Below are 24,199 nucleotides of genomic sequence, written 5' to 3' on the forward strand. Positions count from 1 at the left end.
GCTGCAAGCAACGCGGGATAGCAACTACATCTATGGAAGTAGAGGGCACCACTTCGCTACGCGCCATATCGCTGACGTATTCCAGCCAATAAGAAGCCGTCCTTTGCATATAAAAGTGGGAACCTCGCTAGTTCACGACAGTCAGTTTTAGCCCTGACGACGACCATGGAGGTAGTGGTCGAAAGCTCGGAGATTTATCCTGATTTGACGCGGCATGTACACCGAGAAATTTTTACTCAGGAAATACGTCGCGAAAGACTTCGTAGCCATATTGTTCTCATTATGTTTAACACCCCCAGTTCTATATTTGTATTTTGTGTCATATGCCAGCTAACTGTTGTTTCTGTGTTTCTTGCTATTTCTTATACTATCCCTATTGTACTACTTAAATCTGTGATGTCATCATTATCTGCTGTCTCGAATATCAGTTTTAAAAATTTCCCACCAGCATCTACCCAACCTCTTTTCTTTCATTCTAGCATATCTGGGATTATCTCTGTCATCTGCTGTAACTGAGCCCGAAGTTTCTGTAGATATATTAGCATTTCCCCTCTTTCCACTTCCGTAGATATATTTATGAACATATTCTGTAAATGATGAATTTATTTCTTACCTTTCAGAGTGAATTTTAATGAACCATTTGTGGTTCATGAGAAGTACATCTGGTTGTCATCAGAACAAGATCCCATTTTCCAACAGCTGGATTTTAATTACCTCTCCGACACCACCTAGCGGAAAGGAATTACCTTGAATCCTCCCCCTCCTCAGGAAAAAAGCATATCTACAAAAAATTAGTATAGCAAACTAAAAACATATTGATCTAGGTAACGCAACACAATACACAATTGTTCTGTCAAGTATACCTAGACCTAAGCTCTTAAGGTATAATCTGTGTTACTCTTTTGTTCCAATAATATTAATGTAGGTAACCCAACACAAAATTAAAGACAACATACAAGCTCTGTGGTACTCTCATTCCAAGTGGTAATTTCTTTTTCTGTGGTAATGGTGCAGGTATTTGCAGTAACACGTTAACTGTACTCTTAGAAGGTTTAGCTGGACTAACATTTACAACTGAAGTTTTCATTGGTTATTGCATGACATTTGCCAGTGAAGTCATCTCCACTACCTGGTATGGTCCTTGAAACTTTGTCAAGAATTTCTTGGTTTTACCCTTTGGGATGTATGGATTTGCTAGTGGAACTCATTGTTCTACTCTCTACTGAGGTAATCTATTTGTACCCTGCCCAATCCACTCTTGACACTCCAATGCCTTTGTGTTTGCACATTTCACTCATTGACAAACTCCTTTTTAATGTTGTTGTTGTTGTTGTTGTTGTTGTTATGGTCTTCAGTCCTGAGACTGGTTTGATGCAGCTCTCCATGCTACTCTATCCTGTGCAAGCTTCTTCATCTCCCAGTACCTACTGCAACCTACATCCTTCTGAATCTGCTTGGTGTATTCATCTCTTGGTCTCCCTCTACGATTTTTACCCTCCACACTGCCCTCCAGTACCAAATTGCTGATCCCTTGATGCCTCAGAACATGTCCTACCAACTGAGCCCTTCTTCTAGTCAAGTTGTGCCACAAACTTCTCTTCTCCACAATCCTATTCAATACTTCCTCATTAGTTATGTGATCAACCCATCTAATCTTCAGCGTTCTTCTGTAGCACCACATTTCGAAAGCTTCTATTTTCTTCTTGTCCAAACTATTTATCGTCCATGTTTCACTTCCATACATGGCTACAATCCATACAAATACTTTCAGAAACGACTTCCTGACACTTAAATCTATACCTGATGTTAACTAATTCCTCTTCTTCAGAAACGCTTTCCTTGCCATTGCCAGTCTACATTTTATATCCTCTCTACTTTGACCATCATCAGTTATTTTGCTCACCAAATAGCAAAACTCCTTTACTACTTTAAGTGTCTCATTTCCTAATCTAATTCCCTCAGCATCACCCGACTTAATTTGACTACATTCCAAGATCCTCATTTTGCTTTTGTTGATGTTCATCTTACATCCTCCTTTCAAGACACTGTCCACTCCGTTCAACTGCTCTTCCAAGTCCTTTGCTGTCTCTGACAGAATTACAATGTCATCGGCGAACCTCAAAGTTTTTATTTCCTCTCCATGGATTTTAATACCTACTCCGAATTTCTCCTTTGTTTCCTTTACTGCTTCCTCAATATACAGATTGAATAACATCGGGGAAAGGCTACAACCCTGTCTCACTCCCTTCCCAACCGCTGCTTCCCTCTCATGCCCCTCGACTTTTATAACTGCCATCTGGTTTCTGTACAAATTGTAAATAGCCTTTCGCTCCCTGTATTTTACCCCTGCCACCTTTAGAATTTGAAAGAGAGTATTCCAGTCAACATTGTCAAAAGCTTTCTCTAAGTCTACAAATGCTAGAAACGTAAGTTTGCCTTTCCTTAATCTTTCTTCTAAGATAAGGCGTAAGGTCAGTATTGCCTCACATGTTCCAACATTTCTACGGAATCCAAACTGATCTTCTACCAGTTTTCCATTCGTCTGTAAAGAATTCGTGTTAGTATTTTCCAGCTGTGACTTATTAGACTGATAGTTTGGTAATTTTCACATCTGCCAATACCTGCTTTCTTTGGGATTGGAATTATTATATTCTTTTTGAAGTCTGAGGGTATTTCGCCTGTCTCATACATCTTGCTCACCAGATGGTAGTTTTGTCATGACTGGCTCTCCCAAGGCCGTCAGTAGTTCTAATGGAATGTTGTCTACTCCCGGGGCCTTGTTTCGACTCAGGTCTTTCAGTGCTCTGTCCAACTCTTCACGCAGTATTGTATTTCCCATTTCATCTTCATCTACATCCTCTTCCATTTCCATAATATTGTCCTCAAGTACACCACCCTTGTATAGACCCTCTATATACTCCTTCCACCTTTCTGCTTTCCCTTCTTTGCTTATGACTGGGTTTCCATCTGAGCTCTTGATATTCATACAAGTGGTTCTCTTTTCTCCAAAGGTCTCTTTAATTTTCCTGTAGGCAGTATCTATCTTACCCCTAGTGAGATAAGCCTCTACATCCTTACATTTGTCCTCTAGCCATCCCTGCTTAGCAGTTTTGCACTTCCTGTCAATCTCATTTTTTAGGCGTTTCTATTCCTTTTTGCCCGCTTGATTTACTGCATTTTTGTATTTTCTCCTTTCATCAATTAAATTCAATACTTCTTCTGTTACCCAAGGATTTCTACCAGCCCTCGTCTTTTTACTTACTTGATCGTCTGCTGCCTTCACTACTTCATCCCTCAAAGCTACCCATTCTTCTTCTACTGTATTTCTTTCCTCCATTCCTGTCAATTGTTCTCTTATGCTCTCCCTTAAACTCTGTACAACCTCTGGTTCTTTCAGTTTATCAAGGTCCCATCTTCTTAAATTCCCACCTTTTTGCAGTTTCTTCAGTTTTGATCTACAGTTCATAACCAATAGATTGTGGTCAGAGTCCACATCTGCCCCTGGAAATGTCTTACAATTTAAAACCTGGTTCCTAAATCTCTATCTTACCATTATATAATCTATCTGAAACCTTCTAGTATATCCAGGGTTCTTCCATGTATACAACCTTCTTTCATGATTCTTGAACCAAGTGTTAGCTATGATTAATTTATGCTCTGTGCAAAATTCTACTAGATGGCTTCCTGTTTCATTTCTTACCCCCAACCCATATTCACCTACTATGTTTCCTTCTCTCCCTTTTCCTACTCTCGAATTCCAGTCACCCCTGACTATTAAATTTTCGTCTCCCTTCACTACCTGAATAATTTCTTTTATCTTGTCATACATTTCATCAATTTCTTCATCATCTGCAGAGCTAGTTGGCATATAAACTTGTACTACTGTAGTATGCGTGTTTTGGCAAATTGCTTCATATGTTCGCTCTGTATTCCTATCTTTGGATGCAGTTAATCAACAGATGTTTACATCTGTCACACATACATTACACTTTGTATGGTGAAAGCCCTTCCCTATGTAGATTTTTGAGTTGTACATACTCACTGCTTAGCCTAAATAGGCATTCCAGTCTAAAAGTTGACTATTCACATAGTGACTTAACATCTTCACTGTGGTACATTGGACTCATTCTATACAACCATTAGCTTGTGATTGGAACAGACTAGCCCGCAATTATTGGACTCTCAATTGATGATGTAGTTGTTTCATCAGAACAGGCCTAAAATTAGTTTGTGGATCTGTGACTGTAGTTTCTGGTACACCAAACTAATCAGTTGTTAGCCATGGTTTGAGATATAGTGCTCACTTTCTGATCTGGTTTTGCTGTCATTACAAGGTATCTTGAAAAATGGTTAATCATTGTCAGTACATTCTTAGTAGCCAATAAACTCCTATTAAATGGTCCTAACACGTCGATTCCTATTATTTGAAAAGGTTTTTCCAAATCTCGTAATCTCTGAAGTTGTATCTTTTGGTGACTCAAATTTGTTCATTGTGCACATGAACTGCAACTTTTTACATTTTGTTCCTCATCTTTACATCATGTTTTCCACCAAAATGTGTGTGTGATCATCTGTCATTACTCCTACATCCATCACCTGATTGTACGTGATTATGTGCTTGTCATAACACATTGGTTTATAGTGCTGCAGGAGTAACAATGTATGTTCTGCTTTAGTTGACTTACAGAGTACAACTTCTTGCGTAAGATATGTGGTTGTTTGCTGTAAACTTGGAATTCTGTATCCACTGCTTGCGCCTTTTTCAAATCTACCAAATTCAATCCTGATACTTGCAACACTGCAATTTTCCTACTGAGCGTATCCGCATTTGTGTGCTTGAACCAGGCGTATGAACTACATCACACTGAAACTCACTGAAGTTTAGCCCGTCTTATTAAATGACGTAAAGGTTCTTTTAGTCTCCATAACCACTTCAAGGTTGTATGATCTGTAACTACTTCAAATTTACAGCTATATAGACAGCAACAGAAATACAATGTTAACATCTGGTTTTCTGTAGTAGAATAATTGCACTAAGCCATATTCAGCTGGTGAGACACATAAGCTACTGTATGCTCTTCTCCATCTACAGATTGACTTAAAATGATGCCCAAAGCTGTATTGCTTGCATCACATAATAATATAAATCCTTTAGTAAATCAGGAAAAATTAATATAGGATCTGAAGTCAGTATATCATTCAAATTTTAAAACACTGCCTGACATTCTGGTGTCCACTGAAACACATCCCCTTTTTTCAATAATCTAGTCACTGGTTGTGCAATTTCCACAAAGCCTTTTATAAATGTTCAGTAATAATATGCGATATTCAAGAACTGATTGCAATTGCTGAACTGTTAATGGATCTGAAAAATCATGCACAACTAAAGTGAGACAAAGATCTGTCCTCACTCCATCTTCGCTAATAATATGCTCCAGGTAAGTAACTTGTGGGTGGGCAAAATTTATCAGAGCTTAACATGAGACGAGCTGCTGTTTGAATTGTATCAAATGCTTCACTTAATGCTTTGCATTTTCATCGAGATCTTTTTTTTTTTTTGGGGGGGGGGGGGGGGGGGGGGGGGAGAAAAAGAAAGGTCATCATCCAAATAGACTATCCATTTTTATGTTTGCAGTTAATCAGATAGTTCACTTAGGCACTCTGCATGTTCATCTAGATCTTTTGAAAAAAAGAAGGAAAGAGGGGGGAAAAAAAAGTGTTGTCAACCAAGTAGACGATGCGTGTTTTTGGTTTTAAACCTCGAAGAACTCCATCTAACAAGTGGTGAAACGTTGCAGGTGGCTTTTTTAACGCAAAAGAATTCTGTGGGTAGTGACCATATGGTTTTGTAGAAGCTGTGTTTCAGGCTATTTTCTGGACGCACTTCAATTGTTGATACCAAGTCCTTAATTCTATCATAGAAAAGACTTTACATTTCCCAGATTATCCAAAGTTTCAGCGATATTTGGAATTGGATCTGCATTTACTGTATGTTCATTTAAAAACCTATAATCACAACAGAATGTATGTTTTCTTCTTCCGTCAGGTGAATTTTTCGGCATGGTTTCTGTGCTTGCTGACCAAGGACTATCATTGTGTTCTATTATTCCTTCTTTAAGCTGTTGATCTACAAAATGTTCAGTTAATGGCTGGAGATGTTTTGTAGCCTATACTACTAACAGTGCACTGTTACAGGGCTACCTGTTGGAATGCAGTGCAGCATTATGGTTGTGGCTGGTAAAGGACCTGCATTAATCACATCTCTGTACCAAAGTAACAGTGACTCCATGACTGATAGATCATTACCCTTTAAATGTCTAACCTCATTATGTAACACTGATGTCCTGACAGTTTGCTCAACACTGTAATCTATTTCTGATCCATCAAAATCATCTTTTTCGATTACTTTTAGTGTAGCTACTATCAATCCCTCCAGGAGACTTAACTTTATTCATTACAAAATTATCCATGCTAATTGGCACCACAACCTGGCCATTTATTTCCCTAGCATGTGCTATGCCTGACATTGGTTCTATTAAACATAAAGCTTGTTGTGGGACAGTGATATCTATCATAACACAAATAAACTTTCCTGTGCCTGCTGGTAGTATGTCATGTGAAACAACTTTTAATGTACTTGTACACAGTTTAGTTGGTACTATGTTAGCAATGGGTGTACCTCGTGACACAGAAACATTTGCAACTGTTGCACTCAATTCAAACTTCTGTTTAGATGAAAAGTTGCCTCAACACTGAATACACATGATCAAGAAAGTCATCTTCCCTCTGCAACACTTCACCTAAAAAGTTATAACGAATGCCATAGTCACGTGGCTTTAAAGCATGTACTAACTGTAACCAGCATGGACACATGTGTAGTATAATTTTCTTAAAACCTTCCTCAACATCATCTCTGGCTTCTTAAGTTCAATACTTGATTTCTGAATAGATTTCTTAGGATTACGAAGGTATGATGCTCTGACACAATCCACATCCCCTTCAGAAACTTTCAGTCATCTTGTGCTTTCCCCTTTACACACACATCCAATCATTTGAAATTGACTATACCATCAGTGGATTTTTTTGCCACATGGGGTAGCCAATTAAACTTTAAAAGAAACACTTGTTGAACTGGAATTCAAATCCACTTGTAGCAAACTGCAGAACACAAAACGCTTTATGCTCATGAGCCGCCATTGTGCGTGAGTAGTGCTGCAAGTGGGGGAACAAAAAATCAGTACTCTCACATGTGCTTATCTAAAACTTCGAGGTACTCTTTAATTGTTCCCTTGAACGAATACACTACAGCGCATACAGTTGATACTATTAAAATTTATAACTAGGACATTCTTTTATGGACACCCTGTACTACAAGTGGCATCCATTTAAACCTGCTTACTGTATTCAAGCCTTGGGCTCCCTTTACAATTTTTACCCCCCGTATGTCCTTCCGTTGCCAAATTGATGACTCTGTGATGCTTTGGGTTGTGTCCTATCAATCAAACTCTTCTTTTAGTCAAGTTGTGTTACAAATTTATCTTTTTTCCAATTCCTTTTAGTGTCACTTCATTTACTATTCAATCTCAATCTACGCATCAAATCTGTAACATTCTTCTATAGCATCCCTCCCCCCCCCCCCCCCCCCCCCCCCCCCCCCCCCCCCCCCCCCCCCCCCCACTGCGGGTCCAGGGGTTAGAATAGGATCAAGGTATTCCTGCCTGTCGTAAGAGGTGACTAACAGAGTCTCACACTTTTTGGCCCTGTAAATTCAGGTCCCATTTCATGGTTTGACCTGCCACTTTCCAAATTCTCAGAAGTGCAGGCCATATGGGGAACGATGTCTTCCTTAGTGCCCTTAGATTTGATATCCTGAACCTCTTGTCATCATGGCTTTGCACCTCCACCTACAATTCAACTATTTGGGCGAGGACACTTCCCAGGGCATGTCATCTACTTCCATTGTCTCCTGTCCTCTTTCACCCCCATGACAATATTGGATTTCTCTGTGCCCAATATCCAGCACGGTAGCCAGTCCATTGTGGTGGGGCCGTCATGTACCTATTTGGTGGTAGCCCCCTGACAACACAGGGATCGCACTGCTGATGCCTGAGCTGTAAACTCCCCATGTATGCCAAGGAGTAAATGCCTGTCTTCCCTGGGCATCAGGACTCCCGGCAATTGCCATTGTGCCAGGTGGCCTTTGCTGTGGCTGGGTGGAGCCTGTGGGGAAGAACCACTGATCAGAGTGGGTGGCATCAGGGCGGATGACCCACAATGAAGCAGACTAAGTCATCTCTTGTTGGTGACCAAACGGCACCAGCAGTCTCTATGAAGGGCAAGATCGAGTGCAGTGCTGACAGGTATGACCCAAAATCATTTCCCTCCCTCGCCACACCACAAGAGGAATGTAGGGCTACAGAAAGAAGAGAGCCCTATTCACCTCAGTATTTAGTCTGTAGTAGAATAGACGGGGACTCCTTTCTACCTACGAAGCCTCAATTTTTGGTTGAACATCTTGAGAATAAGTTTGGGGAAGTGACAGCACTGTCCAAGATGAGAGGCGGTGCAGTCTTGATTTAGACAGCATACCCAGCCCAATCCCGGGCGTTTCGCACCAATATAGAATGGCAGGTTGTTCATTTCATACAGCGTGTTTACTGGGGATCCAAAGACTGCAGGGTTGCTACCAGTGCCTTCATCTTGGCCTTTGGGTGATTCATTGCATGAAAAGGTCGTCATGGTTTACCACTGTGACATTAAACCATATGTCCCTCCCCCTATGTGGCACTTTGAGTGCTGGAAATTCGGGCACGTCTTCCTGCTGCACTTCCAGTGCCACATGTCGAGACTGCAGATGTCCACTGCATTCAGATACTCCATGTGCGCCTCCTCCCACTTGTATCAACCATGGAGAGCAGCACTCCCCCTGCTCGCCAGACTGCACAGCATTCCACGAGGAGTGGAAAATCATGGCGTACAAGACCCTGGACCGGTTGATTTACCAAGAGGCTAAATGTAAATATGAATGATTACACACCATTGGGTTGATGTCCACATATGCTGCAGCTACATTATCATCGCCATCACAAGTACACTTGTGCCACACTCTGTGCCACGAACAGTGGTCCCTCCAGGTCGCCAGAATACGTATGCCCCTTGGCGGTAGGGAGCAAATCTCCTTCTGTTGCTTCCAAAGTACCTAGCTCTGGAGCAAGATCCCCCCCAAATGCAGGGGACATCGGTCCCCTCTCCCCAGCTGGAGAAGCAACAGTCTCCTTCGGCTCCTCTCATGCGGAAGGGGTCCCTTGGGACCGTCTCTCCCAAGGTCTCCATTAATGCCACAGAGGACACTCAGTAGTGGCTATAGGAGCCAAAAGCTGCAGGACATGGTCTTCCTCCATGCCTGAAGCTGCTTTGGAGAAGTCCTCCCAGCAAGCCCCTAAAGAGAAGTGAGTTGGCAAGCAAACAAAGAAGAAGTCTGCTAAGCAAAAGGACCCTCCAGTGGCCCAAACACCACCACTCCCTACCAGTTCTGCATCTGAGGATGTGGGGATTGTAGTGTCCCCTGAGGGCCTGGATCTCACTGCTGCCTCATCCACAATAGGAATGGATACACATAATCAATGGCAGCAAGTGACCCTGAGGCATAACCTGCCTCCCTGTGCACTTCATGCCTTACCAGCCTCACAATAACATCATCCTCCAGTGGAATTGCTGCGGTTTTTTCCACCACCTGGCTGAGCTACAGTAACTGTTAAGCTTTACACCTGCTTTCTGCATTGCCCTCCAGGAAACCTGGTAGCCGGCAATGCAGACCCCTGCCCTCTGCCGCTATAGGGGATATTAAAAGAACTGTAGCGACTATAATAAAGTGTCAGGTGGAATTTGTGTCTATGTCCTGTACTCCGTATGCAGTGAACCTGCACCCCTTCAAACCCCTCTTCAAGCTGTGGCTGTCAGGATAAGGACAACACAGGAAATAACTGTCTGCAACGTATATCTTCTCCCAGATGGTGCAGTATCCCTGAACACATTGGCTGCACTGATTCATCAACTCCCTAAACCTTTCCTACTTTTTGGAGATTTTAACGCCTATAACCCCTTGTGGGGTGGCACCCTGCTTACTGGCCGAGGTAGAGATGTTGAAACTTTGCTATCTCAACTCAACCTCTGCCTCTTAAATACTGGGGCCCCACACATTACAGTGTGGCTCATGGCACTTACTCGGCCATCGATTTATCGCTCTGCAGCCCAGGACTTCTCCCATCTGTCCAAGGCAGACTGAGAAGCTTTCACCTCTGCTGCCACCATTGAATCTCCCTCACATGGTACCATCGATGTGGTGGTTGAGTGGGTCACCAGAACAATAGTTTCTGCAACGGAAAACACGATCCCTTCTTCTTTAGAGTGCCCCCAGCAAAAGTCAGTACCTTGGTGGTCGTCAGAAATTGCTGAGGAAATTAAAGAGCGTCAGCAAGCTCTACAGCGGCACTCTTCCCTAGAGCACCTAATAACTTTTAAACTGCTCCATGCCCGTGTTTGCCAGCTTATAAAAAGACTGAAACAGGAATGTTGGGAGAGGTACTTCTCAACCATTGGGTGTTATACGTCACCTTCCCAAGTCTGGATGAAGATCAGGCTTGTTTGTGGGTACCAGACCCCGACGGGTGTCACTGGCATTAATATCAGTGGTGTGTTAACTACTGACACAAACGCAATTATCAAGCACTTTGCTGAGCACTATGCTCGAGCCTCGGTGTCGGGGAATTATCCCCCAGCCGTTCGCACCCTCAAACAGCGGATGGAAAAGAAAGCCCTCTCATTCACTGAACATCACAGTAAACCCTATAATGCTCCATTTACAGCACGGGAGCTCCTCAGTGCCTTGCACATTGCCCCGACACAGCTCCTGGGCCAGATTGGATCCACAGTCAGATGATCAAACTCTCTTGTCTGACTACAAGCGACATCTCCTCATCATCTTCAACCGGATCTGGTGCGATGGCATCTTTCCATCGCAATGGCGGGAGAACATCATCATTCCAGTGCTCAAGCCTGGCAAATACCCACTTGACGTGGATAGCTATCAGCCCATCAGCCTCACCAATGTTCTTTGTAAGCTGTTAGAACATATGGTAAGTCAGCAGTTGTGTTGTGTCCTAAAGTCATATGGCGTCCCAGCTCCATGCCAGGGTGGTTTCCATCAAGGTCGCTCTACCGCTGATAATCTATTTTCCCTCAAGTTTGCCATCCAAACAGCCTTATCCAGACGCCAACATCTTGTTGCCATCTTTTTTGATTTACGTAAAGCTTATGACATGGCCTGGCGACATCATATCCTTGCCACATTATATGAATGTGGTCTCCGGAGCCCACACTCATATAATGTGGCAAGGATATGATGTCGCAAGGTCGTGTCATAAATTTCCTATCGCTCCGTACTTTCCATGTTCAAGTTGGTGCTTCCCATTGTTCCCCCATATACAGGAGAATGGGGTCCCGCAAAGCTCTGTATTGAATGTATCTCTATTTTTAGTGGCCATTAAGGGTCTAGCAGCAGCTATTGGGCCATCTGTCTCACCTTCTCTGTATGCAGATGACTTCTGCATTTTGTAGTGCTCCTCCAGTACTGGTGTTGCTGAGTGGCGTCTACAGGGAGCCATCCACAGGCGCAGTCATAAGCTCTAGCCCACGGCTTCCAGTTTTCAGCCGTGAAGGCGTGTGTCATGCACTTCTGTCGGCATTGTACCATTCATCCAGAACCAGAATTTTACCTTAATGACGATCAACTCATTGTAGTGTAGACATTTTGATTCGTAGGACTGGTTTTTGACGCCCGATTGGTGTGGCCTCCTCATCTTCGTCAGCTGAAGCGGAAGTGCTGGCAGCATCTCAATGCCCTCTGCTGCCTGAGCAACACCAACTGGGATGCAGATCGCTCTATGCTGCTGCAGCTCTACAGAGCCCTTGTTCAATCCTATCTTGACTATGGGAGTCTGGTTTACAGTTCGGCAGTGTCCCCAGCGTTGCATTTACTCTACCCAGTGCTCCACTGTGGGGTTCAACTGGCAACAGGACCTTTTAGGATGAGTCCAGTGACCAGTGTCCTGGTGGAGGCCAGGGTCCCTCCATTGAAGGTTAGGCATGCACAACTGCTCGCCACTTACATTGCACACATTCATACTTCTCCTGAGCATCTGAATTAGTGTCTCCTTTTCGCACCCATGGCGGTTCATCTCCTGCATCGTCGGCCCTGATCAGGGCTTACGATTGCAGTTTGTGTCCAGTCTCTTCTGTCTGAAGTGGGGTGCTTGCCTTTACCACCTGTACTTGAGGTCCATTCACATACACCTCCTTAGAAACATCCTGCACTGCTAGCCATAGAGAATTACCCACATTGAAGAGTTGCTTCATGCTGACCTACCAGTAAGACAAACGTTTACTCTAAACTTTCTTACTCACATGGGAGTGGACAATGAATGGCCAAGGAATATTCTGTGGACACACAAACCCCATTTCCATCGCCAAGGTCATTACAGTTCACAGAATTGCAGGCAACAGAAAATCTGCTCGCTTATCAAACTGTAACGATGCATTGTGGCTTGACGACATTGTTTATCCTCGGGCCACATTTTTTTGAGGAGATGATTTTTGCAGGTCCTGTCACCTATATCCTCACTGGCAAATATTATGAGAGTCTTTTGCACATCAACATTATCCCAACCCTTCAACAGCTATGGATGAGTGGGTAGGATCATTTTTATGCAAGATAGCACTGCTCCGCACATAGCACAGCTAGTAAAGCAGTTGCTGCATTGGTGTTTTGGAAATGCTATAATTATCAGTCATCTTTTCCCTACAGCTATCCAGCCCAGCCCATCTGATCTTAATCTGTGTGACTTTTGGCTGTGGGTTTATCTGAAAGGTGCTGTATTAAATGCTTTAATTCCAAACATATCTGAATTGAAGGCACACATTGTGCAACATATACTGAATGTGACCCCTGAGACTCTCCGATCTGCTGTGGAACTTGTTTCTCAATCTCAACTTTGTGGCAGAAAATGGTGGACAGCGTATTGAAGCATGTTTTGCGTCAGTCGCACAACAATGAAAAACTGATTTTCTTGTTGCTTTTTATGCAGTTTTTGCTTCGGGAACATAAAAACTGGTTTTTCCCATCTGATGCATTATGACCTTGCCTTGCTGTATGGGCTTACTTAACTAACCGTGTCATTACTGTAGAAGGCTGAACCTGTGCGATCATGCACGTATCACATTTATGTTATGACATTTACAGCACCATCCAGTAGGAAAATTTTTGTTAGTTCCTCCCTCCCCCCCCCCCCCCCCTCCTCTTGTAAAATTCTCCGCTTCTTTAATAACATTCCATTCAAATTTGATGTCATTCTGAGCAGTGGTTCTTTCTTTACGGCATTTTAAAACTGAAACTTCAGTTATTATCACTCTGTGTATTATCACACTGCTTATTAATTACTTCGGTTTCCATTAAGTTTGACAATGAAATGATTGTATTCTTTTATTGATATCTGATTTAAAAGTTTTGTTAACATAAAAATTTTAGAGGTTTGATAGATTCAATTTTTTATGAATTTACATTTTGTTATTTTCAGGATGATCTTCACATTGTCAGCTCTTTGGAAATACCAAATGATGACCCTAAGTTTATAGAAGATCTACTGGAATGCAGAAATTGGGGCCCATCTGTACTGTTTGTGGATGAGTGAGTCTCTTGGTTGTTTTATTTCTTTTCAAATTTTGTTACAGTGAAATTATGATTAGACAAGCCAGGATAATAAAACAAATCACCTTAGTCATTTATATCTTCTTCCTTTCGCGACTGCTTGTGTATAAACATTTAGATCAGTGATAGCTAATTAATATGAAATTCAGCCAGATTTCACAAAAGAGTCAAATATATGAAATCATGGGGGTATGTTTTTACAAGTGATTCCTCTTAAAGTACATGGTAAGATGTTTTATATATTCTGAAATAAGTTGTAAGTAATATCAGTTGATTTTGCAGAGCTACCTGGGTAAGTTAGTGCTGCAGTCAGAATTTTAAAGAAGGCTAGTCAAGCCATAATGAGATAGTAGATCTGACACATGAGGTATCAGCGTGATAAATTAATGCCAAAACCTCCTTGATTGTCATTTATTTCCATCATCAACTTGCTATTCGACTGGGTATGACCAATATTGGATATAATTAGTGGAATACAGCAGTGTGTTAGGCATCTCTTGCACGGAACAGCCGAGGATGTCAGCCTGACCACTAGCAGAGCCACCAAAATTTAATATTAGCCTTGAGGAACAACAAGGGTTATGCTTGTTATGTGTGTTCAAAGGCTTAGCTTTTGGGCCAGCTTATAAAGGAAATGGCACTGTGGATCTCTGAACAATGAACAACGAAATATACCACCAGAAAGTGCTACACTTTTAGAGGACAATACATGCTGGGAGCTTAGTTTTGATCCAACACAGGCCGTTGTCAGAAAGGCAGTAAAGTTCTAGGAGGATTCTGGTTGCCAGGATGAATGAAGAAATTAATGCCACATTCCCCAGACATTCTCGTCTTTGTAGATTGATGAAGATATACAAGGAAGTTATCCCACTTAAGCCCATTTTTGATGCAGTCAGTTCACCCACCAACAGACTGGTAGGCTTATTAGCACTTAAAGTAGGGCACTGCAAACGCCAAGTTATTAACTCGCAAACAGTGAGACACTCTAGAAAATGAAACTGGCCAGAACGACATAATTATCTGGATGTCTTTATGAGAGAGCTTGTAAAAGATATGCTGGATATTTTGAGCCAACAGTTTGCACCTGGGATTGTCACGTTGTTCCACCATGCCGTAATGAAAGTGTGCTACCTGTACCATGACAAATATTCTGAGATGACAGATGGCACAGCAATGGATCATCACTGTCTCCATCGATCATGAACTCTTGTGATATTGCTTCCATCTTGCTTTCTACAGTATGTTGATGACGCATTCCTCATATGGCCTAACAGTGAAAATCCACTGCAGCAGTTTGTTGATCACATTAAAAACATCCATAGCAACATAAAATTCTTGGGTATTTGATTTGAGCAGCTTGGTCATTTAGTGTATGGGAAACCAAACTGGCTGGTACTTGAACACAAATAGTTTTTTCCACCCTATACACAAGACAGTGGTCTGAACATATTAATTCAAAGAGCAAAGATGATTTCTGATGACAACCATCTACACATTGAATTGTAGGATTTGGGACTCATGTTTACAGACCATGGTTGCATCAAGAGAGACATTGAAACTGCTTTCAAATACCACCAACGAAGTATGCCTCCTGAATCGGCGGAAATTGCCTAACTGGATGCAATCCTTCCATAGTATGACGCAATGACCAGCAAGACAGAATGCATGCTGCAGAGATGTAGGATGAGACAAGTGTTCAGGCCCACCTCCAAGGCACGAGATATATTACACCTTGTGACGAAGGAGGTCTTTGTGTGCCCAATGTGCACGGTGTCCCTTGCAAATTCAGCAGTGTCTAGATAGGTCATAATATTGGCGCTGTAGCTGGGTGTTGTGCTGAAAATACAAGACACATCAAGTAAAGGGAGGTTGGCTGAACATTGCCAGGAGAACAGATGCAAGATATTTGAAAAGATGAGGCCCTTTGCTCATGTGTCATTATATTGGGACTCGATTATAAAGGATCGATCGAGATTAGAATACACTGCTATGTTTTTAACTGAGACCAAGGGTAAGACAGAGATTTAGGAACCAGGTTTTAAATTGTAAGGCATTTCCAGGGGCAGATGTGGACTCTGACCACAATCTATTGGTTATGAACTGTAGATTAAAACTGAAGAAACTGCAAAAAGCTGGGAATTTAAGGAGATGGGACCTAGATAAACTGACTAAACCAGAGGTTGTACAGAGTTTCAGGGAGAGCATAAGGGAACAATTGTCACGAATGGGGGAAAGAAATACAGTAGAAGAAGAATGGGTCACTCTGAGGGATGAAGTAGTGAAGGCAGCCGAGGATCAAGTAGGTAAAAAGATGAGGCCTAGTACAAATCTTTGGGTAACAGAAGAAATATTGAATTTAATTGAAAAAGGAGGAAAAATAAAAATGAACTAAATGAAGCAGGCAAAAAGGAATACAAAGTCTCAAAAATGAGATCGACAGGAAGTGCAAAATGGCTGAGCAGGGATAGCTAGAGGACGAATGTAAGGCTGTAGAACTATGGGTAAGATAGATACTGCCTACAGGAAAATTAAAGAGGGCTTTGGAGAAAAGAGAACCACTTGTATGAATATCAAGAGCTCAGATGGAAACCCAGTCCTAAGCAAAGAAGGGAAAGCAGAAAGGTGGAAGGAGTATATAGAGGGTCTATACAAGGACGATGTACTTGAGGACAATATTATGGAAATGGAAGAGGATGTAGATGAAGATGAAATGGGAGATACAATACTGCGTGAAGAGTTTGACAGAGCACTGAAAGACCGGAGTCAAAACAAGGCCCCGGGAGTAGACAACATTCCATTGGAACTACTGACGGCCTTGGGAGAGCCAGTCCTGACAAAACTCTATCATCTGGTGAGCAAGATGTATGAGACAGGTGAAATACCCTCAGACTTCAAGAAGAATATAATAATTCCAATCCCAAAGAAAGCAGGTGTTGACAGATGTGAAAATTACCAAACTATCAGTTTAATAAGTCACAGCTGCAAAATACTAATGTGAATTCTTTACAGACGAATGGAAAAACTGGTAGAAGCCAACCTCGGGGAAGATTAGTTTAGATTCCATAGAAATATTGGAACACGTGAGGCAATACTGACTCTATGACTTATCTTAGAAGAAAGATTAAGGAAAGGCAAACCTATGTTTCTAGTATTTGTAGACTTAGAGAAAGCTTTTGACATTGTTGACTGGAATACTCTCTTTCAAATTCTAAAGGTTGCAGGGGTAAAATACAGGGAGCGAAAGGCTATTTACAATTTGTACAGAAACCAGATGGCAGGTATAAGAGCCGAGGGGCATGAAAGGGAAGCAGTAGTTGGGAAGGGAGTGAGATGTCATTCAATCAGTGTATTGAGCAAGCAGTAAAGGAAACAAAAGAAAAATTCGGAGTAGGTATTAAAATCCATGGAGAAGAAATAAAAACTTTGAGGTTCGCCGATGACATTGTAATTCTGTCAAGGACTTGGAAGAGCAGTTGAACGGAATGGACAGTGTCTTGAAAGGAGGATATAAGATGAACATCAACAAAAGCAAAACGAGAATAATGGAATGCAGTCGAATTAAGTTGGGTGATGCTGAGGGAATTAGATTAGGAAATCAGACGCTTAAAGTAGTAAAGGAGTTTTGCTATTTTGGGAGCAACATAACTGATGATGGTCAAAGTAGAGAGGATATAAAATGTAGACTGGCAATGGCAAGGAAAACGTTTCTGAAGAAGAGAAATTTGTTAACATCAAATATAGATTTAAGTGTCAGGAAGTCATTTCAGAAAGTATTTGTATGGAGTGTAGCCGTGTATGGAAGTGAAACAAGGACGATAAATAGTTTGGACAAGAAGAGAATAGAAGCTTTCGAAATGTGGTGCTACAGTAGAATGCTGAAGATTAGATGGGTAGATCACATAACTAATGAGGAGGTATTGAATAGAATTGGTGAGAAGAGGAGTTTGTGGCACAACTTGACAAGAAGAAGGGACCGGTTGGTAGGACATGTTCTGAGGCATCAAGGGATCACAGATTTAGCATTGGAGGGCAGTGTGGAGGGTAAAAATCGTAGAGGGAGACCAAGAGATGATACACTAAGCAGATTCAGAAGGATGCAGGTTGCAGTAAGTACTGGGAGATGAAGAAGCTTGCACAGGATAGAGTAGCATGGAGAGCTGCATCAAACCAGTCTCAGGACTGAGGACCACAACAGCAGCAACAACAACAACAAGGGTACACAGTAGGGACACGGGGACAAGCTTTGGAGACTGAGCAAATTTTGATGTTTGTAAGGTAGTTTACCATCTATGGTCTGTGAGTAGCTTCTTTGACTAGTACTCAAAACATCATAGGTCCTGGGTTGAGGCGGAGAAAGAGTGGGGTTGGGGAGTGGTTCATAGAATGAGATACAAGATCATGTGGCACTGAAAGCTGAGGGGGAGGGGTACTGATGACCTCAGATGTTAAGTCCCATAGTGCTCAGAGCCTTTTGAAAGCTGCAGGAAATAACATGTGGAAATACGGGAGAGTGACGCAGGGAGAGTGATCAGTTTGAAAGTATAGGATTAATTATATTGGTAAGAGTAATGTGGCACATAAGATGCTGCACCGACAATCAGTGTGCTCTTGTAGCTGTCTGTTGTGCACGGCTGAGACGGTTGAACAGTATGGCTCATAAGTAGAGCGTGCAGTGTGGTATGTAAGGCAACAAGAGGAACACAGGAAAGAAAAGAAAGAAGGACAGACATTGAGTATAGTGATACATAAGAAAATAGTAACATAGGAAAACAGCACTGGGTTATGATCAAAGAAAACCCGTCAGGCAAAAATCAAACAATAGAGAATTTAGGATGGAATGTAACAATGTTATGAAAAGGAAAGTTGCTACTCACCATATAGCGGAGATGCTGAGTCACAGGTAGGCACAACAAAAAGACTGTCACAAATAATGCTTTTAGTCCTTAAGACATTCATCTCTCTCTCTCTCTCTCTCTCTCTCTCTCTCTCTCTCTCTCTCTCTCTCTCACACACACACACACACACACACACACACACACACACGTGCAACTCTCACAAACAAGTGCAGTCTCAGGCAACTGAAACCACACCGCGAGTAGCAGCACCAGTGCATGATACGAGTGGCGACTGGGTGGGGGTATGGAGGAGGCTAGGGTGGGGATGGGGAGGAATAGTATGGTAGGGGTGGTGGACAGTGAAGTGCTGCAGGTTAGGTGGAGGGCAGGGGAGAGATCTTTGGGTGGGGGGGGGGGGGGGGAGGGGGGGAGCATCGAAAAAGGAGAGAAGTGAAAAGACTGAGTGTGATGATGGAGTGATGGCTGTGTATCACAAAAGAATTCTTGTCAAGTTTGAACTGTTTACTCTCTTCATGTAATTGGTTTAGGAAGCTCTACTTTTGTGATCATGTTCTATGTAGATTTTTTTATGATATCAGCATATTTGGTCATTTTTGCATTTATAGTTTTTTGGATACATGGGGCAGAAGTTCTCAAAAAAATCCACAAAATTAATGACTTTTCAACTCTAGTATCTCAGAAAGGGCATAACTGAGTAAATACCCCCTCCCCCCACCATGATTAGTGAAATTTTAGGCACAGGATAATGACAAGACATTGCTATCATGCACTGTAGATCTTGGCACATAATTTTCTTGCAAAAGCATTACAGTAATGTAATGTGATATTGTGTTGCAGTTATCCCCTTTCATTATTAACTGCTACTCTGAATATACATAATCTTTGATGGTGTAGTATGCATTATTCATGAAGAATGTTTTAGTTGCCTTTTTAAACAGTTGTATTTTAAGAATATTTTTCATCTCCGTGGTCAATTTATTATACAATTTAATTCCCTGATAGAAAATGATGTTTTGAATTTTTTGATTGTTTTCCCTTGATAAATGTAAGTCCAAACTAGCTTATGTTCCATGATTATATATAGAACTATTAGTGAAATACCTAGTACTGTTTTCTTTGATATGCACAACAGATTGATAGTGCACTCATTTGTTACAACAGTAAGGATGCAGTTTTTTAACAGTTTTTTACAGTGAGCCTTGTTCCTATTTCTAGCTATTATTTTTACAGCCCTTTTCTGCAGTTTAAAGACTGTACCCATTTTTTATGCCATTGATCCCCAAAAAAGGATATCATAGCCAAGAAATGGAAATACATAGGAATAGTATGTCACCACAAGATGTGGTCTGTAACAAATTGATGATAGAACTCTAAGAACAGAGAATGCTGATGACGTTCTTCTTGCCAGCATCTTTACGTGTTCGTTCCATGTCAGCTGACTTTCAGTATTCATCCCTAAAAACTTTTTGTTTGTTACACAATCTATAAATTTATCAACTGTGCTTAATGTGACAGAAATATGTTCATTCTTTAGGCTGAAGTGCATACTGTTTGTTTTCTTTATGTTCAGTGCTACATTTACATATTGCCCAGTTGTTAGTGTTGTGTCTGACTTCTGGACAATAAGGTGAGTAGTGATAGTACAGTAAATTAGCAAACTCCGAACAAGTAATACTTTATTAATTGCAACAAAACTTATCTTTGCTTGTCAGGTTCGGCTGTATCTATGAAACTGCACCTGTGGACTTACAGTTCAGAACACACTAAATGAACCACGACTACTGAGTGAGTGGCGAATCAATACAAGTTTAGAATGGCCTTACTTTGGCTTCACTACAGTTGCTAGAAAACACAAATTTGTAAACACTTGTTGATACAGTTCTGCTAGCGTTGGCACATAGGCACAGGTCACAGGAGACGGAAGTCTCTTCACTCCCCAATGATTGACACAGGCTGTCTGATGGTGAGTAGGCAGCACGATGATGTTAGTGCAATAGGAACTTCCTGGAAGTGGGCAGGATCTGACCTTCAACAGAACTGCCCTCCTGGCTTCTGGCAACACTGTTTGAAGGCAAATGCATGGTGGTGGTGCCTCACAACTACAGGAGGCATGGCTTATTTCTAGAATCTCATTGGTGCCTCATGATACCACTTTATTGTTCAGTAGTTCCACAGTGGTTGGTACTTCTTGCACCACTCTCAATACTAAATGACACCACATTCCCCATCTCCCCTCTCTCAATCATCTGCCCTAGCATTGGGTATGGAGATGGGCCACGTGGTGGGGAGGGGAGGGGGGGGGGAGATGAAGCCCCAAGATAATTGAGGAGGTAGGTGTCAAATCTTCAGTCGATGCCAAGCACCCACCCACAACGCAGTGTACACACTATGTGTGGCTGAAAATTCTGACCAGAAAACCAGTCACAGGGTGCGCTTCAGTGGCCATAGGCACAGAGGTAGATGATGCAACAGGCAGGCTGCTGGCAATTACATCTGCGCCCTCCAGGGCATCCAGCCAGGAAACCGAGTGCGACCCTGTTGGTGGCTGTGTGAAGAGGTGCCAGTACAACTGTGATGCTGGCAGCAGTGCCAGGTCAGCGTCCATGGATGTCTCCCACTGCAGAGACAACTGTCTGCTGGAGGTGACATCTGCAACTATGACGGTGGCTGCTGCATGCCCTGGCTGCATGTTGGATCTGTGAACAAAAAGAGAGCAGAAAAATCTACTGAGTGGATTCGGCCAAAGCTTGTTCTGATGCCTGCTGGACCATGGATTATGTAGGTCGAATGGGATACCACCTCAGACACCACACCCGATTCCCATCTCCAACCCCTGCCAAATGCACAAAATAACACTGGTTGCTGAGATCAAAACTGTGAGTCGGAAGGAGGGGCATAAGGCCTGTGTGGCAGACATAAAAAATGGAGTGAAGTCCTGTGGTGTTGTCCATGCAGGAGCTGTGCTGATGACTTTCATCTTCGGACAGGGAGCGATATGACAAGAGAAAAACTGTCAAAGCCTGGTCCTGTGTGTGGATGGCTTGTAACTTGATTATGTGTGATTTAAAGGTCCTTACAAAGCGTTTGGCTTCACCATTCACCTGTGGATGAAAGGGTGCCATAAGGACATTGTCTGCACAAAATTGTTCAAACTCCCAAGATGTGAACTGCAGTCCATTATCTGACGCTATCACCTGAGGTAAGCCTCCAGTGCAGAAGATTGACATACGAGCTGATACTGTGGTGACTGAAGTAGTAGACTTCAGTGGAACGATGCTGGGAAACTTGCCATATGTATCGACAACCATCAGCCAGTGCATGCTCCAGTATGGCTCAGCAGAACGTATGAGCAGGCATTGCCAAGGTCTATCAGGATATGGCCACTCAAAGTACTGCCATGAGGGAGCAGACTGATACCCTGCACACATTGCACACTGTGAAGTCATGACCTCTAATTGTACATCCATTCTTGGCGATGTACAGTGGCACTTTGTCATCTGCTTGGTGCGGACAATACTCCAATGTCCTTGGTGCAACAATGGAAGAACTTTTCGCTGGAGGGACTGAGTGACCATGAATCTTGCATCACCACTTTCAGTGTGCATCAGGAAGGTGCCAATCTGTACAGAGATGGTATGTCAATGAGTAAAGTAGCAATGAACCACTGGGTGGCATATCTCCTTCAGACTCCGCGGCCACCCACAACGAACAAACTTGGGCACCATCTGCAAAACTGGGTCCGATACTGTCTCTTGTGCCACACAGTGGAAGGTGACCAGAAAACCTTCCAAAGCTGGATTTCTTCTGAATCAATGTGATGACAAGAGTTCTTGGAGGAATGAAATGCAGCATCGGAGCCAATAGGGAGCCTCGACAGGTGTTAGGGTGTTTGATAGTGGGCCGATATGCCCACAAAAGAAGGTCCCACCGTTGTAACTTCTGTACTGTATGTGCTTGGACAGGCTGGGAGGATCTGAATAGAGCTGTCTGTGGTCTGTGACTAGAGAAAAGTGGCTGCACAGGTTTTGATGGAAGTGCGTGACCCCATAAATGATAGCCAATACCTCCTTTTCAAATTGGCTGTAGTTGCATTGGGCCTTGGTCAGTGTCTTTGACGCAAATGCGGTTGGCCTGTCATTGGAGCCCATGCAGGTTGACAGCACTGCACCAGTGCCATAAGATGAGGCATCTACTGCAAGAGTGACCGGCTTGCTGGGATCAAAGCGAACCAAACATCGATCACTTAGTAGTGCATCTTCCAGCCACTGGAAAGCATTCTGACATTCGGATGACCATATGAACAAAATCCTTGTGCAGTGCCATATTCAGAGGTACTGTGATCTGAGCAACATTCGGGATAAAATGGATGTAATAGGTTAGATTCCTCATTACAGCTTGCAATTCTGATAGATTGGTTGGTGCAGACAAGGCACAAATGACCACTAGGTGTGAGTGTGACAGATAGATTAATCACGTGGCCAAGGTACTCAATTTCCGTGTGAAAGAAGGAACACTTGGAGTAGTTGCACGTCAGTCTCACTCTGAACAATACTTGAAACAATGCCTCCAAATTTGGTAAGTGTCCTGCTGGTGTATGACCAGAAACAACTGTATCACCTAGATAGTTAGAACAAGAAGGTACTTGTGATGTGAGTTGCTCAAGGAAACTTTAGAAAATAGCTGGGACGAAAGCGCTACTGAATGGGAACTGCAGAAACTGGATTCTTTGACTCTTCATCTAAAGATAGCTGCAGGGAGGCCTCTTGGAGATCAATTTTTGAAAAGAAATGACCCTGACCTAATTTTTCCATCAAATCCGCAAGATGTGCTTGCTGTGTAAGTCTTGTGGGTGCTACATATGTTTTAGGAAGATTTTGTTGCAACTTCTCCGCAATACCAGAGAAGTAGTCATTTACAGAATTTGACAAGTTCTAAGGATTTTCTATTGTTCTATCCTCATATTTTATTTGTATGTTATTAAACTTGTGTCTGTCTTTTCCATTTTCTTGTTTTATGACACCCAAAATTACTTTGCTTTTATTTTGTGCACTATTTATTATTTTGTCATTGAATGTTGTTTTTTTTGTCCAGTAAGCAGCTCTCTCCTGTATATCTTTTAATACTTTTAATAGTAATCAAGTGACTGTGGGTTAGTGTAGTGGTATTGTAAAAACTGACAAAGTTAAGTGTCTCTGAGAGCTTTGTAATACCTCCAGTTATCCATCTATTTTCTTTTGCTGCTGCTGTAGAAGTGGCTACTTTTGGACTTTTCTGCTCATAAATTAATTTAAACCATGTGCAGGATTCAGAGAATATACACTACTGGCCATTAAAATTGCTACACCGTGAAGACGACGTGCTACATAGACGAAATTTAACTGACAGGAAGAAGATGCTGTGATATGCAAATGATTAGCTTTTCAGAGGATTCACATAAGGTAGGTGCCGGTGGTGACAGCTACAACATAGTGACGTGAGGAAAGTTTCAAACCGATTTCTCATACACAAACTGCAGTTGACCGGCATTGCCTGATGAAACGCTGTTGTGATGCCTCGTGTAATGAGGAGAAATGCATACCAT

General features: G+C 42.3%; 1 protein-coding gene across 1 annotated transcript in view; it reads left to right on the forward strand.

Moving 5' to 3' along the window:
* Positions 1 to 24,199, forward strand: part of LOC124619559 (39S ribosomal protein L4, mitochondrial) — a 53,371-nt gene that overhangs the window by 15,240 nt on the left and 13,932 nt on the right. The window contains exon 4 of the mRNA XM_047146042.1: positions 13,632 to 13,741. Coding sequence (XP_047001998.1) covers positions 13,632 to 13,741 — 110 coding nt within the window. The remainder of the gene's footprint in view (positions 1 to 13,631; positions 13,742 to 24,199) is intronic.

Source organism: Schistocerca americana, chromosome 6 (assembly GCF_021461395.2).
Source record: "Schistocerca americana isolate TAMUIC-IGC-003095 chromosome 6, iqSchAmer2.1, whole genome shotgun sequence".
Taxonomy (NCBI): Eukaryota; Metazoa; Arthropoda; class Insecta; order Orthoptera; family Acrididae; genus Schistocerca; species Schistocerca americana.